The 17852-nt window shown below is 39.5% G+C and overlaps 1 protein-coding gene across 5 annotated transcripts in view; it reads left to right on the top strand.

Annotated features, from left to right (window-relative positions):
• MIPOL1 (mirror-image polydactyly 1) overlaps positions 1-8652 on the top strand; it is a 197764-nt gene extending 189112 nt beyond the window's left edge. For all 5 annotated transcript variants that reach the window (XM_026120291.2, XM_064512345.1, XM_026120285.2 and 2 more), the window contains one exon: positions 4294-8652. In XM_026120291.2, the coding sequence (XP_025976076.1) occupies positions 4294-4360 (67 nt within the window). In that variant the 3' untranslated portion in view covers positions 4361-8652. The remainder of the gene's footprint in view (positions 1-4293) is intronic.
• Positions 8653-17852: the final 9200 nt, after the last annotated feature.

Genomic DNA, 17852 nt, shown 5'->3' with positions numbered 1-17852 from the left:
TAGCAAAACACATTCCGCAAGAAGCCAGAAATCGTGCAAGTAAAGCCATCTTCATAGCCTACACCTAATCTAATCTGCTAGAAAGATAACCAAGGGTTATAGTTTAGGTTTATAAGCCTTTATATAGCATTTCAAAATCCAGGAGGGTTTTATTTTTATAACTTCTCCGTCTATTGTTTTGGACTAGTCTCTGTATTGCCTTGTAGATTAGGACATGGGCTACTTGAAGGATTTTTTTTTTCCATTGGGTTTGCATTTTGGCTATTGCTGAGGCATGATGTCCTGGAAGATCAATCTGTGATAACTCTATCATATTCAGAACTTGTGGTTAAAGGCCATTGCTGTAGTTCAGAGTGAGAGCGTTTGACCAGAGATGGTACGATGTGGGAGGATGTACTGATCTACTTGGATTTAAGCAGTAGTAGAGCTTTGCTGAGCCCAAGCTGCAGATTAAAGCTACGTTTCTTCAGCAAAATTCCTGAAAGAGAGCAGGCCAAAAATGCACATAGGCACTCAGCACTAGAGAGAGTGGTTGAACCAGTAGGTAACACTTCTGCAATTATACAGCTGGCTTTCGAGCTCCCAGAACAAACTTTTCTGTCAATACGAACTTCAAGTCTGTTTTATAAGAATGATTGTATAACCAAAATGATTTATACTCAAAGGAGACAATAGTCTCTGAAGATTTCTAGCTCTCCTTTAGTCTGTGGTAGTCTAAAAAGCATTGGTGAAGGGAAATCTATAAAGCTGCTGAAAATCATAGCAGGAAGTCAAGATGTTTAGGAACTGTGCAAGAGCACACCATATAACAACATATGCTGTCTATAAGCATTTTGCCAGATGTTTATACATAGGTAAGAGAACACAGTCTTAAATAACTGGAAGAAGAGAAGACCAGAATTTGTCTTCCTTCATGAGATGCAAATTCAATGAATGTCCATACTTACAACTTGGGAGAGGATAGCGTCATATTACATGTTCAATTTATACTAGGAGTGTTTCCTTCACCAGGCCCTTCCTCTCCATGTAAGAGCCACCATAGCAAAAAGACAAATGATATTGGCTAAATATGTGCCTTAGGACACAGTCTAATGTAGTCAGTGTTGCTTTCAGTTAAATAAAATACGGTGGCATTACACTGGTGGATCATGACAGCACAAAGTTATAAAAGTTGCTTTCTTCAAGTCAGTGTCTTCCATATTTTGAATAAAAATGCAAAAACTGAGAGCTTTAGGGTAATTCCCAACACCTCTTATTCTGCTGTTTAGTCTGATACTTTTGTAGGTTACTTTTGATCTTGAGGTATAGTTTACCACAGGCTAAAATGCTCAGCTTCTGAAAGGAGCTGCTGCAGTAACCCACCAGGCTTGATGCAAAGATTAATCAATAAGGGGTGATTCTGTCATCCTCATCCCTTGCAGGTAGTACCTCATTTACACAAACAGCCTTATTAGCTGTCTTTTATTACTCACAAGGAAAAATGCTTCTTATTGTGAGTCAGGATGGAAGAGTTGGACCCTTGGTGAACAAAGAGTCCAGGATTATCATTCCCAAAAGCCCCCTGAGGCCTGTATCAAGAGTTATTAACCACTGGTTCAGCCCGTAGCATTATTTTGTAGGCTTAAGTGGGATTTCAGTGGTATATTGGGTCTTGTGGCTGTGTAGGGGTGAATTTTGTCCTCTGTTATTTTATCTTATAAATAGCTGTTGCAGTTTCTCTTTTACATTATTGTTTAGATCTCTTTCAAAGGTATGGTTTCTTAATCCCCTGCTGCTTTTTTTTCTTTCTTCTAATAAAGAATAAATAAATTTGCAAATCCACACATGACTGAAACAAAAGGCAAATAAGCTCTGCACAGTTCGTACTTGCTACTGAATACCTCATTTTGATGATTTCAGTCATCATTCATTTGAAAAGCAGAAGCTATGATTGTTAAGCCTCATTATTTTCAATGAGGCCTGACAGTTTCAAGGCTAAACAGAAGACAGCTACTTTCATCCCAGTGGTATTTCTCTTCAAACATGGGCAGCTCTTCACCAGCTTGTCTGCCCTGGTGTGCAGTGTCATTGGTTGGTCACAGAGTGGTGCACAGCTAAGCGCTTTGCAGGACAGGCTGTAAGCAGTGACCCTCAACACATCTCCCTTGAAGACACCTCAATTGTTGAAGTTATTTTTCCCCTGCATGCATAAGCCATGCAGCATTTCTTTGTAACTGAACTGCAGTTTAAATAAGCTGTGATCTCAGATTTTACTATTTTTCTGCTGTCTCTCAGAAAACAATAGAACTTGCAGTTCAAACCTTCTGTTTGTCCAGGCTATTTGACGTTTCCCCCATCCTTTATGTTTCAGAGCAGAGGGATTTGCTCCTGAAGCACATTAAGAAAGATGCTACTGAGAGAGAGACCTCCAGTGATGTTTAAAGTGATTGAGAAAGCTGGAATGATGCTTCTGAACATCCAAGGGTCAAAGGTCCTCACTGCTGTTACGAGCGAGGGCTGATCTGTCATTACTTTCTAAAATGTTGCACATGGACTAAGAACTGATTTAATACATAAACTTCTCAGCAGTAGGGTCTGAGGAAAATATGACCTATCAGTAACTGTAAGTTATAATATTTAAAATCCAGAAAACATTAATTTAGCCAATGTAGAAAAGCTGTCAGGAGTAAATAAGCTGCAAAAGCCCTGACTTGATACTTGTGTAGGACTGAAGTAAGTTATAACTGTCTGGATGCTGCCTCCATGAAGATGAGCAAGTGCAGTAGACGTGTGTTGGAAAAACAGAACAAAATGTTACTGGCTGATTAAAAAGGAAAGAAAAGTGATACATGGAAAACTGGAGGGAGAGGAGTAGTGTTTTACCTGTGCTTGGAAAGTGAAACTGGCAGTCATGAAAAGCTGATTCTTTAGTGTCCCTGTGCAACAACTAGAACCAGCTGAACTTTCCACATATATTTCCTGGTGTGTGATAGGTGGCTTTAGGGTGGTGAATTCTTAATCAGCTTTCAGGAATTATGTCACCTGGTGAGTACAATAAAAGGTGTAGCTTCATGGTGCTTGCTGGTTCCTGGAAAATGAGAGTGTTTCAATACATACAGTGTGCATTAGTCACTTGTGGCAATAAATCCAAGATGTGTTAACTAGTTTTCCTGCACTGAAATTATTAATGCATCCATTAGATCAAATGTAGTTTACAGCTTTGGTAAAGCTGTGTTATTTATATTTCCTATCTGCATTCCTCATGTTATAAAATATTTTCTTTAATTTGTCTTTTCAGATCAGAATAAATGGTGAACTTTGCAGTAGTGAATAAAACTATTTGAACTTGGAATTCTTCTGAACTATTGTGGAGGTTGCGTACATAATATGTTGGGCATGGCTCTGAAAGTGTTCTGCTGCCCTCAGTGTCTAGTTTTATACAACTATTTTTTTTGAGGGGGGAGGGGAACTTTCATTGAAGAAGTCCATAAAATATAGACAAATTGAAGAAATAGCTTGAATACATGGTTACTGGAGTGCTTAAGATAAATGTGTGCAAGTGGAAAACCCTGGGCAAATTTAGCACTTTGAGTTTGCCTACATACTTTAACAAAGGAAAGAACAAATTAAGCCAATGAGATGCTGGACATGCTTATACCCTATGCATTAAAACTAAGAGAGTATTAGGCATCTCTCTGTCCTACTTATTTAGATGGTAAATTATTTTGTATTTGTGTTGACATAACAGTCATACAAGCCACCTTCAAAATACCTTTGTGTGCATCTTTGGAAATTTGGTTTGTCGTGCATTTTGAAAAAGCTTTTGATGTGGATTTTAGGCATAAATTTATAAAATGGATGATAAAAGTATCTTGCAGCATTGAATAATGAGCAGGGTATTTTTTAAGGAAAAAGAACAAGTATTACATTTTACAGGAGCCATAGACCAGTCAAATTCTTAAAAAAATGCTGAAGGTACTGCTTACACAGGAAGGTGTATGTGCAACAAGATTGCTGCTTAGCATTTTGTGTTAATTCTTTATGAGGACCTCAGATACTGTATATACTACAAAAAAGAAAAGGTGAGTTGATAGATATCACTGACTGCAAAGGGGTTGGGTTGTAGGTTAGAAAGTTTTCTGTAAGTTGTCTGCATTTTCCCTTAATGTCTGTCTTTTACAGTACTGCTTTGTTTCTTAGCGTGACCACCACCAGGACAGCTTGGTTCAGTGCAAACACTGTCTCTTTCAGCCAGAACATTCCTAACGTTAGCTTCTTTATTTTCTCCTCACCCTCTCCCCCACCCCCCCTCAGGTTGGAAAGGCTGGTGGACGTCCTGAGGAAGAAGGTTGGAGCAGGGACCATTAGGACCGTGATCTGATTGAAAGCTGTAGTCTAAGGAAGCATTCACATCTGGTGACCAGGCTGCTTCATTCAGCGCTGTGTAAACACTAAAGCCTTAACTCAGCAAACAGTTGTTAGAAGTGGGACACTCCAGCGACATTCCAAGCTGAGATAAAATCAAATCATAAATGTTTAACTACTTTGCTGCTGAGTTCTGTGATTTGTCGAAATATTTCACTGCAAACATATATTTTTTTTTAAGCAGATGCATTGTGGCACTATGTACTGTGAAAAATGATGTAGATGCTTATTTTAACAGTCTGTTCTCTCAGTGTTACTTGACTGTAGTCTGCTGTAAGACACAGCCTGATCGTGTTTTCGAATACTGCCTGCTTCAGGTGCAAAATCCTGCAAAGCAGTTTCCAAATTTAAATCTCTTGTGTTATTTCTGAAATTACAAACAGTCCAGTATTTGTATGTTAAACATATTAATTGATAAAGTAGGCTCACATCCAAAAAATATCTCTGGTTAGTGTCTTGGAAATTTTTTCCCCCTAACTCATAGCCCATTCAATTGTGACTAGTAACTGCAGCTGTGTCTGGAGGAACAGGTTCATATATTGCTGTGTGAAAGCTTTGTAACATTGTACGGTATCTCAAACAGTGGGGAATTTTCTGGATTACTGTTGATCACTCCTCTGTTCATTCCTATGAGAGGAAATCTCTCAAATATTCAGGACCACCTTATAGAATCAAAACTCACATCTTCAGTGTAAAATGGCTGTCTCATCCCTTTCCTACAAAAGTTTTTGCCTGTTTCTTACAAGTAGAAACTAGTACTCTGTGATGTAGGAGCAGCATCCAGTTTGGGTCTGAGGCCAGACTGCCAAGTGTCCACTTTGCTTACTCCTCAAGTGCCCTCAGAGCGAACTCTAAGGCTGAAGGATAGAAGACAACAGGAAGGTGGGAAAATAGAAGGGTAAGGATAAAAATTTCAGGTACACACATACTGTTCCAGACCTTACAGACACAGCAGAGTTAGCCCTAGAATTATGTGTGTGACCCATACACCTGCATGTGTTCTACCTGTCCTTGGCACATGACTGAAGTTGAGCAGAGAGGTCAGCTCAGTGCTCTTAGAACCATGCTCAAGAAGGGCAAGTGTAAACTCTAAGCAGCCCAGATTCAGTATTGACTCTCAGAAGCACAGGAGGCTTTAAGCTACCCCTAGGATGAGCCAGCTTAAGCAGAGTGAATGTAGCTACTAAGGCTTCCACTTGGTCACTCTGCTTTGTCTTTAGTGTTGTTATGCTGTCTTCTCTCTTAAATTTTGTTTTTACAAATGTAATGAAGGATTAGTCTAGCAGAAGAATGAAGAAGAAAATGAAACTTTAATTTAGGTTTGGTGGAGACATTTTGGTGCATTTCTTTCTGTCCAAGCACTTCCGCATTAAACCTTTATCGTCTGCACATCTAAGATGCTTTTAGTTTCAGTCCACCAAGTCTTGCCACTTGCATGGAAATCGGTAGCATTCCTTCAGTCCAAATTTACCAGAGTCTCTTCTAGAATATTCCTGAGTGCTCAAGACAGCCAGAGAGTCTAGCCCAAACACTTAGCAGCAGGGAAGTTTAATGCTTCTGGATCTGAACATTGTCAAACCCCAGCTTCCAGCTTCTTAGCTATCTGGTGTATGCTGCTGTCCAGGGCTTGGAAGACTCTACTGCTTTTTTTTTTTTTTCCCCTACTATCATCACTGAACCTTAGGGCACAGACAAGATCTCCTGAGCTGTTGGTGCTGTTCAACCAATTCTGATTTAAGGAAATGGCCAAGGAAGGAATGAAGATGAAGATGTAAGGACTACCATATTATGTTTGGCCAAAGGCCCAAATAGCCCCAAAAGTACATTGACAATGATCAGGAGCAGATGCTTGGGAAAGATTAAAAATCAGGGCAGATGCTAGTGACCCTTCCCCAGAATAGTCTTCCAGCCTCCAGCAATTTGTTATTTAAGGGCTTTCCAAGCCAGATGTGGTGTCTTTTTATTTAGTACCATTTAAGGGCTTTTTTTGTGACCAATTTTTTAATCCATTTAAGGTTTTAGTATCTACTCTGTCCTGTGGCAAGAAGTCCTGTAGTTAATGATACACTGAGTGAAGAAGTATTTCTTTTTCTTTATTATGAACCAGCTAGATTAATTTGATATCACCTAGTTTTCGTCTTAGAAGAGACAGTGAAGAACCATTCCTTGTTCATACCTTTTCAGTGCCCCTAGTGATTCTCTGTATTTCACATTGTTCCCCTATTATCTCATTTACAGACAGAAGCCTTAGTCTCCTGTAAACAGGCTGTCTCATGTTTTTAATTGGCCTTGTTGCTCTAATCTCTTTCTTTTCCAGTTCTGCAATGTTTTTACTGAGATAGAACCAAATTTGCCCATGGAATTCAACATGTGGACAAACTGTCAATTTATCAGCTGGAATAGTGGTGTTTTATGTTTTATTCTCTCCTCCATTTGTAATCATTTCTAGCATTGGTTTTGTTTTATGACAGATGATGTCTGTTGTTTCTATAATAATTCTAGGCCTCATTTGTCAATTATGATATTCAGTTCAGAGTTCCTCGTAGAGTATATGAAGCCAGGACTGTTTTCTGAATGCATAGCTTTGCATTTATCGGTAGTGAATTTGATCTGCTGTTTTGTTGTGCATTCACTGAATATCATGAGTTCCTATTGCATCTTTTCCCACAGCTCATCTTTACTATTCGTGGCAACTTCATATCATCAGCAAACATCACCATCTCCAAATTAACCCCTTTTTCAAGGTGATTTCTGAGTATGTTGAACAGCCTGGGCTCCAGCAAGGATCCCTGTAGGACAATAAGGTGACTTTCCTCCACTGTGAAAATGATACAGTTATTCATAGTTTTAATCGAACTTTTAACCACTTACTTATCCGTGTAAGAGGAACTCTTACTCCTTGACAGCTTTGATGAGGAAGTTTGTTTGCTGCTTTGGAAATGTAAGTTTACTGAAGCAGGGCTTGTTTTCCATGCATGAATGGGCTAAGTTCCTCCTTCACCTAGGTTTATCTAGAAATCCCCATCTTCTTCTGATTCTTTTCTCCTCTGAGCAACTAATCTTATGATGCAGGCTTCTTACGGCAATATTGTTTGACCTCCCTCCTCTCGTGTTAGCTGGCTCTGTTTAGGAAAGAAGGATCAGCCAGGCAGCATCTGGCTGTGGATAATACTCGATTCTGCAAAAGTAGATGATAATTTTGCTTCTTAATTTTCCTATGTCACATTGTACCTTAGGAGAAAAAAAAAAAAATCCTGACTCTGTCTTGTACCAAGTAGGCTGAAATTCAATGAGGTTTTTAGTTATGTTTTTTTATCACCCTTGAGCTAAATGACTTTGAATCATAATTAAATTAGGTATTGATTTTTAAAATTCAGCTAGATATGTTTGTCTTCTTTGAGAAGGATCTTGGGAAATTTACTCTGCTGAGAGGCAAAGATTCGGAAACACTTGGGTTCTAATTCTTCCTTGCTAATAACTCTGTGTGCAGTCTTTGATAAATCCTTTAGTGACAGGTATAAAAGGTGTGTAACCCCTAAAAAGGTACATATGCATCTTGGGATAGTTTTCAAAATGTGATTAATATCAAAATACTTTTGCTTCTTCACCCACTGAAGTGAACAGTGAAAGTTGCACAGCTTCCAATAAGGTCGGGCCCAGCCTTTAGTATCTTTAGGTGAATTTCTGGCCCCACTGAACTCAGTGAGAGTTCCAGCAGCCTGTCAGTGTAATGGGAGCAGCAGTTCTCATCTGACCTATCAAAACAGGGGATAATCATCACATGGGTTAACTGGCTTTTATTACATAGCTTATTCATTGTAAACTGATTGATCTCTGTCCAGTGATTTGAAGGTGAAAAAGAAGCCTGCCCTATATAACAGACAAATACAATTTTTGTTTCTGTCCTAATTTATGAGAGAAGGATGAGATTGCATCAGATTATGTACTAGGAGGAGTAAGTCATTTGCCTCCTGATGGAACAGCAGTTCATGACAAAAGGTGGCTCGCCATAGGCAATGATTATGACAGTTGTAATTACTGGTCACATTAGTATCCTGATTGTTCTGAAGAGCACTGAGATACTCAGAAATGTTCTTCCCTCATGAGATTTTGGGTATTTCTCTGGATGATCCTGCAGCAAGTTACACATTAGGAGCCATTTCTGATATATGCCATGGTAAAATATGTAAATAGCATCACGTTGTCTCGGGATAAGAGCGTTCTTAATGCTTTTCGGCACTGTAATTATATTCATAGTAAGCCTTCCCTAAGCCCTCACTAATTAACAATATTGTGACAAATCAACTTTAACAGAAAAGAGCTGTGGACCTTTAGTCATTTAGTACTGTTTTTCATTCAGCCCACAGCCCAAAATTGGTAGCATGGTTTTCTATACTAGTGTCAGGAAAACTGCTGATATTTCAAAAGTTCAGAGCCAACTCAGTCCTGTTAATGGAATCCTGTAGATGAAATCAGTTTGATTCCTCTTTAAATATATTCACAAGAAAGTAGGAGTCATTAGTTAATCATTAATGTAGGGGAATATTAGAACTGCTTTTACAAATAAGCCATCATATTGAAATAGTTTAGTAATGTCAATGTGTTGTCACAGAAACATTTATTTATTTATTTATTCCAAATCACAGGACTTTTCACAAGATATTCATTCACCTTAATTTTCAAATTAAAATGGCTTTAGAAATATTCTTATCAGGTGATCAAGAATTGTAACATCCTTAATCCACATACACAAATGAACTTGCTATCTAAATGTCAAGGTTTCTCTATGCCTTTATTTTCTTCATTTAGGATAATTCCAAATAAAAGCTGCTAGTTTTCTTTTTTTGATTTGTACCCCACAAGATTTTTCTCATGTACAAGAATAAACTATGAGGCACATTAAATCACTGACTGGCAGTTTCTCTGATACTGTTCTTGCTATGATTGCAGCATTACGTGTACTGACTCTTATCATTCTACCATTTCACATGAGGTCTGAAGAACTGGACTTTCTCTATTTGTTCTTCTCATGCTTTGGTAAATAAAATGTATTCACAAGTCCGAAAAACCACAGTGTTATTCTCGTATTAGGTTGATTATAAGTCAGCTGTTGAGCTTCAGTGGTCTAAACATTTCATTCTTCAATTTTGTTGGGAGCACACGTGTTCTGAGAAGCTTTTAAACAAATACTTGAAATGGTTGAAAGATTTACATTGCCAGTGCCTAGCTAAATATGTAGTCTTTAGAAAAGACATGGTTTATTTTGGCATCGTTTGAAAAACTCAAATATTTTAAACATTTGTTAAGTTTGAGCTTGCACATTTGAACTAAAAGTTTGCATTCCAAAATTGCATCTCAGGTTACCTGTCTCTTTCCCTTTTGTATTTTATAATCCCTTTATTAAAGTAGTCTTTGCAAAAGAAGTTGAGTTTTTTAGATAATTGTAAAATATTGTCATTAACTTAATAATTAGGTTACTCTGGTAACTCTATTCACCTGAAACAAAAGAAACTCAAGTCCAGAAGTGTCTTCAGAATTTATGGTTCATGTTGGAAGCCAAGACTTGGTTGTAAAATTAATCAACTACAGGAATAGTGTCCGAATCCTGCGGTGCTTTACACTTAGTCATGCTGTATACTGTGATGTGTAAGTACTAACTCTGATGTTGGATGTAGGACCAGACAATAAAGAAAACAGGCTGAAGATGTACTGAACTGATGAAACAGAATAGCTCAAGAAAAGGAAAAGCTAACTTTCACCTGAAGTTTTTGTTTTCCTTTTCTTTTTTTCCTTCCTTTGGCAGAAGAATGGGTGGGGGAGAAGGACATTTAGTCTAATATTTAATTCTAAAAACAACAAAAAAAATTGTTTCACTTTTGATTTTCTGGTAAGTTTCAACCTGAGACTGGTACCGAAATTTAAAAGGTACGACTGTGTAAATTGAAACCACTATATTTTGTTTAAATCCTGCCAGAACCCCAGTTCAGTGCATGTGCTTTGGTGTACTGCCCAGTCAGGAACCAACTGCAAAGGGTCATACTAATTTCTGAGAAGTTGCCTTCAGGAGGAGTTTGGCATGTCTCCTCCATGGTTACGTTGGGCCAAAGGTCCGAAAAGTATCATGTTCACAGGAGTTCATGGCTTACGAAAGCAACAGAAGCAGATCCATTGTCATATGGTAAAGTATCAATACACCCGGTAGAACTGGTCACAGCTTCTTCCCAGTCATGCTAAAGCAATGTTATGATATCACTGCACAAAATACGAAGATCCACAGTATAAGCTATGTGAACTCACGATGATTCATACCCACCCATGAATGTGCACACTGTATTTCACATAAAATTGAAAAATATAATGCTTTCCCAAAGGATTCAAAGAACAAATTGGTATATTTGTTCATGAAACAAGCATTAGCAGAACTAATTTGTGAGCCAAACTTGAAGAAATTTTTCAAAAAATTAGGATGTAAAAATAAAAACTACTTTGATACTATTCTGATTTGTGATCTGAAGCCTCAGGACTTTGCTCATTGGTATTTGACATTCACTGATGTAGTGCCAATATTTCACAAGTTCTTTGCAATCAAATAGATAAACTGTTTTCAAGAATCAGTCTATGAGAAATGAGGTTTCTGGTATCTAAGTTGGTGTCTGAGCAAGACTTCAAATATCAATAAGAATCACCTTTTCAAAAAGTTAACTAATTTTTTCAGTTGGATGCTTAGGTTATTCAGAGGACATACTCAGCTAACCAACTCACATGCAGCCTCTGTAGAAGTATACTAGACTGGAAATGGAATAACAAACAGTAGGAAGTCTGCATCAACACATGCTCATGCTACTAAGATCACCATATTTGGTGCCTTAACATGCGCTATAAAATAATCAACTTTGTTTCTTTCATTTTGCATAGGAAAAATTTTCATTCTCATCTCTAGCGTTCTGTGATGCATGCAGAACAGCAACATTAGAGATGATAGTTATTAAACATGAGCAGTGGAGTTAAGCAAGAGAGGGTGACACAAGAATAGGTATGGATTTGGAATGTGATCAATGATGGAATTTGTTATATCAATTTGTTTTAAGATGGAAATGCAGAAAATAGAGCACTTCAAGCTATGACTGCAGTATGCCAGACCAGTTCTACCATTGGAAGTTCTCACTGCTGTGGACCTTAGGCTCACAGACAGTCTGAAAAAGTAGGGCTGATAAATAAAATATCATATCATACATTTTGGACTGAGAGTTATGAGCTTTCAATGTGTGATCCAGTCAGCAAATTGAGAAAAATGTTGGAAAATCATAGCTTTAACTTGGACTCTTTTCTTCCCTTTGGACAAGGAAGGTACAAATCAGAACATCAAGACTGCTCTGTTGTTGCAAAAGCAGCATAATAGATGAAGTGCAAGACACAAATTAAATTTTGAACAAGAGAACAGCAAAAAGGAATTGTGTGAAGACCAAAAGTACATGAGCGTGGAAGCTTTGTCTGCTTCAAATATAGAAAAGGAAGAAAAGCAGTTATGATGAATGACAGAAATATTTTGCTTTGCAGACACACAGAAGACCTGAAAACTTCTTGGAAGTCAAAGCAACATACAGTTGTTCTAATCTTTGAATGCAGGTGTCCCACTGAGGTTAAAGTCGATGTGCTAGTGTAAGGTTAGGAAATTTGTAAGGCAGGTTGAAATTTCATTGTGTTCATTTTGTTTTACTAAATTTTTGTTTGATAGGGTAAGCTAACTTGGTTCCAAATCTCAAATAAAACAACACTGCTAATTAACATTGATCTAGTTTGGTCACTTTATAATCAATATGTACAGTTGGCAGTGTCCCCTCTACTACTCACAAATGCGGCAACAGAAGTAGTTCTCCTATGACCAAGGCTTTTTTTGGTAAAAATATGACATGAAAAGTTATGATGTCAAAATAGTGAATATTGAATTATGATCAATAGTATCTGATCCTTTCTAAGATTTTCATTAATAAATCTCACCATACACTTAAAAGGAAAGCAAATAATAGTGATATTTATCCCCAGATTGGCAAAAGAAATCCCTACATGTGCATTTGATTTTATGTTGCCCCTTCACACTGGGCCTGAATAGAACTGACTATACTGGATGAAGGATTTTCTAGGCGGTTCTTACCACCTTTACTGGTGTTCAATAACACCCAGACGCAAAGGTACTGTTCTGGCTGAGGTGTGCTGGTGAAATACCTCCTTTAGCCAGCCACACCTCTTTATCACAATGGCATTTCTAGCGGTTACCACCCTCTAGATTACAAAGTCTGTTTCTTCTGTCCAATTGATCAGAGACAGACTGCAGGTCTTGGCCAGTCAGAGTGGTTTTGTCTTAGCCAGGTTAGTCCAAGATAGTGAGTTGCCACTGTATGAATAAAAGCAAGGGCCATATATATAGCAAAGTTATCGTGTAGTGATTATATTTTAATGTGCCTTTATTTGCTCAGCAGTTGCTTTAAGTCAAGTTATAAAATCAGATTAACATATGTGTAAGAACAAATTTTATATATACAAAATGAATTTCAGAGACTCTAAGCAAAATAATAGTCTTCTTGAAATCTGAGGCGTTACAGACCAATGCTCAGCTGCTGCGCCACGGAAGTGCCTCTGGAGCTGGTTACAACTTCCCAGTCAGCAAAATTGATTTTTGTCACCCTAAGGAATATTATTTTTTCCCACCCCTGCAGCAACAAAGTTCAACTTCGCAGTGAGGAAAGTGGGGTTCCTCTGGAGGCAGGCAAAGGGGAAGGGTATCTGTGGAGTTTCAGGGCATTTGAAGACATAGCAGTGAGACTGGTGAAGTGAGTGGCTTTTTCGGGGGTCTGTCATAAGGAATGGGGCTCACAAGAGTTAGTGTGGTCTTTGGGAGCAGCTGTCCCCAGAGCGATATCTTCCTGTGCAGGCAGCTGCGCTGAATGCACTAACTGAGGTTCAGCAGCAACATACAGACTCAGCACTAGGAGCACTTTGTTTTGACTGGTTGACCCAAGTTCACCCTTCCTTTCCTAGGTGTGCAGGAATCCACCCCTGGTGCACACATGCACACTGCCAAGGTAGAGACGCTCACTTGGCCCTTCAGAGCACAGGACTACTTGGGCCCAGACTTCTTCTACACTGAGGTAAGTGCTTCCTTAATTCAACAGGTCCCCATAAAAGCCAGCCAAATAAACACTGATCAGCCCAGCTTTAGGCTGTGGCCATGAGGAGTGATGCTGTATGTGCAGGTGAGCCAGGTGGAGGAGGGGTCAAGGCAGAACGGGAAGGATGGAGGGTGGAGGGTGACAGTACTTTGCATATCCTGCTGGGGTCTCAAGGTGGGATCTGGTTGTGTGGTCCCAGCAGACAGGAAAGTGCTGGCCTCTGGCCATAGAGGACTGAGAGCAAGTTTTGAGACCATTCCCCCTGCTTATTTTGATTTACGGCAACCAACATCTGTCCATGCCTGAAACCATGCTGGTCAATCAAATCTCTGCCTAACGCCTTTACAAAATCTGGCCATCTGACTACATTCAGTGTTTTTTCATATCCTTGCTAGAGTAAGTAACCTACCATAGGAGCCTGAATCAGGGCTGTGCCCAAATGATAACTGCTAGAAGAGCTGAGACTAGGTCTAGATTAGCAGGTCAGACAGTGCAGTAGAAGGAAATCCCTAGAGCAAAACAGATGGTGTGGAGCACCCCCTGACCAGCTTGTGTGCCTTTTGGGCTACCTCTATGCTGGCCCCTGGGCTGCAATGCCGAGTTGTGGTGGGATCACTTCTCCCAGTTTCATACCATCCTTGCGGTATCTGAGTGCATCAAGACTGCTCTGGCATGTGAACCAAAGCACAGAAAGTGAAGCCAACTGGAAGAGTGGCTTCAAAAGTGCACCGCTACTGTGAACCAGAACACAAATGTCAATGCATCCTGAGTGAAATCTGCCTCAGGATTTACTCGGGATTTAGAGCAGCTGGTCTGTTTCGCCTTTTGCAGATGGAGGTCCCCTCTGCTCGGCTGTGGCTCCCACATTCTGACCCAAAGGCATTACATGTGGGACTAACTGCACTCATTTATAGTACTGTTGGACTGTACCTTGCTCATCTCCTAATAGCTTGAAGTGCAGGAGAAGAAAAGAGAGAGTTGTGCAAATTCACACTATTAGGTAAAGTCTTGACTAAGGTTTGTGCTGCAGGTGTGGAGGAATATCTGTGGTGAGGGAAAAGGACTCTTATCTGCACAACTACAGCATCAAACGTTTGAACAGAGCAATGACCACCATAACACAGTTCGGAATGAAGGCCAGAAAGCTTCGCAGTTTTGCTCTTCTTTGATCACATAATGGAGAAACTCAGCTCAATTGCTTTTCAAGCAGCTAAATGCCCTGCTTCCTCCACATTTTGCTTGTCTGCCCATGATAACTTTATTTCCCAAGAGCTCTTGCAGCCACTAGAGCAAGACTCTTACAAATCTGAACTGCCTGCACCTGAAGAAAATATGCTTTCATCAGTGTGTGTTTTTGTGAAATCCCACAGGACTGTTCTCAACATTCCTATATAGCAAATCCACAACTGCCTGTTGTAACTGTCTATGCTGTTTTTCAATAATGGCATTATCCTTTCAATTTTCCAGTCATTGAGATTTGATCTGCAAGTGACTAATAGTGCATGTTACAAGGTGTCTCATACAGAACTTCACCCTTTCACCCTCATTTCCTGTGTAGCCAAACATTTTTTATCAGGTCACCTGCTACCTACTATCTCATTACAAGCTTTTTTTCTTTTTTTTTTTTTCCAGTGCTATTGACTTCTTATCTTCTTAGGGCTCTTCGCAAACCATCTGCTGTAGGTGTCTAGCTAGGTACTGTAACTATTGCTATCCGTTAGTAACAAAGAGAGCCAAGGTCTGGCAGGCTCAATGACGTGTTACTGTCTTGACACAGAATGTGTAGGAGATACATCACCACCTATCATGGACATGTTCTTTTCCCTCCTTTCACCCCTCTGCTAGCAATACCTGTAAATTATGTCTTTGTTTCTCATTCTACCTACTTTTCTATCTAAGTGATTCATATGCAACACATGTATCTAGCTAGCTATCATGATTTTATGGTGATTAGAACATGTGCATGCAGTATAGTCACTCCAAAGAAAAGGTTTTCTTTGTCTTTGAAAACTATTGATTATTTTAAAGGTGGGAAATCCTACCTGACAGAATAGTTTGACATATAAAAAACATATGACAGGCTCTTTCTCCTCTATTTACTGTTGCTTTTCTAATGCACTCACCCTAGAAAAGCCAGGTACCCATCAAATGTGCATCAGTTCCATCACCCTAATAGAATATTACTACTTTGGTGGGCTAGAGAGAGAGAGGCCACTCCTAAAGCAGGTCTCAGACCTTCATGTGGAACTACAGCTGTGTGGGGCATTATGAAATCTTGACTAGGGACCATGGAAAATCCACTGTTGTTATTGAACTGGATTTCTAGTCTCTTTTTGTTTCCTTTCATCTTCAGACCAATAGGTCTCATTAGACTTCTTTTTCCTGATGACTTAAAGATGTATTTACTCTCCCAAATCCTTCCCCATACTGATAACTGAAGACTATGAACAGATCTTCATTAATCTTCTCTTGGATAAACTGAAGAGAGTGAGATTCTGATATCACCTGCTAGATATTGTTCAGACACTAAAGCATTCTTGAATACTACTTTTTGGATGCATGGATGCTTGAGCAGGACACAATACTCTTTTCCTGGTCTCAAACACGTTCTATACGCAGCTGATCTCTCCCTGCTCTTACTATGTTCTTTCCTGATCCCAAGGACCGTCTTAGTTCTCCAAGGCACAGCATAACCCCAGGATCTCCTGCTCCATGGGTTGTTCAGTATGTCTGCTAAGTCCATCTCACTGCCAATGTGCTTCATGATGCAGTCTCCCATTTTGTAAGTGTCCTACATTCTTGATTCAGATGTGTCACCTTGAATTGTCTCTATGTTGTTAAATGAACCTGCCTGCAATTCAGACAGTAGACTATGCCTGGAGTCAAAATAATTTTCCTTGCTAAAAGGAAAATTGGAGGGAGATAAAGAGGAAAAAAAGAAGAAGAGAAGAAAGCTGTGCAGGATCTAAATGAAGAACAGGATCGGATGACGGCAAAAGGAAAAGGAGACAGGAATTACAAAGGAAAAGCCAAGAATGTGGGAATGGAGGGAAAAGAGGAAGATTAAGTATGGCAGAAGGAGATAATGGAAAGAAGCTAGCATCTAAAAGAAGAAAACAACTTATGGAAATGAAATGAAATGAAATGAAATGAAATGAAATGAAATGAAATGAAATGAAATGAAATGGGACACCCTGACCAAGAAAAGAGATACACCAGTATCCTACCCTCTCATCACTTAATACTTGAAAAACTCAGACTGACAGTCTTTGGAGGCATGCTACGTAAAACTTGACAGGGGAGGAAATGCCTGAAACAGCAAGAAAACCCTTCAGAGGGTTCTAGACAACCCAGCAGAGGAGGTGTATTGGTGGTCCATTCTTCCCTTAAAGATTTCTGGATGTGGAAGAGACCAGTCAGGAAATGACTTGAGTCAGGAAATAATAATGAAAGAGTAAGCTGGAAGAAAGATAGTGAAATAGAGTTAGGAAGTTCATTTTAATGAACTCTGCTTCATTAATGCTGTTGCCTGTGTCCTATATTGTTGTTACTTGTCCATGAATCTTCCCTGATACAGAAAGAGATAGGTCCCTGTCGTAACTATCCAATAGTCAAAAGAGCTGGAGCCAGGTAGGTGTCTAGAAAGGCTGCTACATAAAAGCTAAGTGATTGTGTAGTTAATCTTGTTGGCTTAGTTGTGTTCCATGGTGATTTTAATTACACTGTAATTTGAGCTAAGTCAAAGGATGATTAGGCCAGTAAGAATAGTGGCTGGGTGGAGGTTAGTGGAATGTGAATGGAAAGAAGTGATTCTGGGGACAGATCTGATGGGCAGCAATATTGCTGTGCTCATGGGCAGGGGGCGAGGCTGTTCTTGGCACGAGCCTGACAGGGAAGCGTTCCAAGAGGCGGGCAGAGCTGGCGGCAAGGGATGACAGCCAGTGAGTAGGAAGAGTGATACTGCACTGACCATGGAAAAGGGGGTTGAGAAACACTGCACTGATCGTGTTCAACAGGGAGGAGGTCAAAAAAAGGGCTCAAAGATGCAAGGATATGACAAGAACAGAACTGCAGTGTGCCAAATGCCAGTGCTGACAACCTGCTGTCCCTGGCAGACAAAATATATGAGGCTGTACCCTGAATTCACTTGGGTTTTGCCATAGCTGACAACAGCTCCCCTCTCATGTAGAGGGGTATCCAGTCACCTGGTGTAACTTAGTTTTCAGGCCCATCAGTAATGGCTGCATTCATGAAACAATGGCATAGAAGGACCCTAAATTA

The sequence above is a fragment of the Dromaius novaehollandiae genome, chromosome 5, assembly GCF_036370855.1.
Source record: "Dromaius novaehollandiae isolate bDroNov1 chromosome 5, bDroNov1.hap1, whole genome shotgun sequence".
NCBI lineage: Eukaryota > Metazoa > Chordata > Aves > Casuariiformes > Dromaiidae > Dromaius > Dromaius novaehollandiae.
This window is presented reverse-complemented; position numbering and strand designations above follow the sequence as displayed.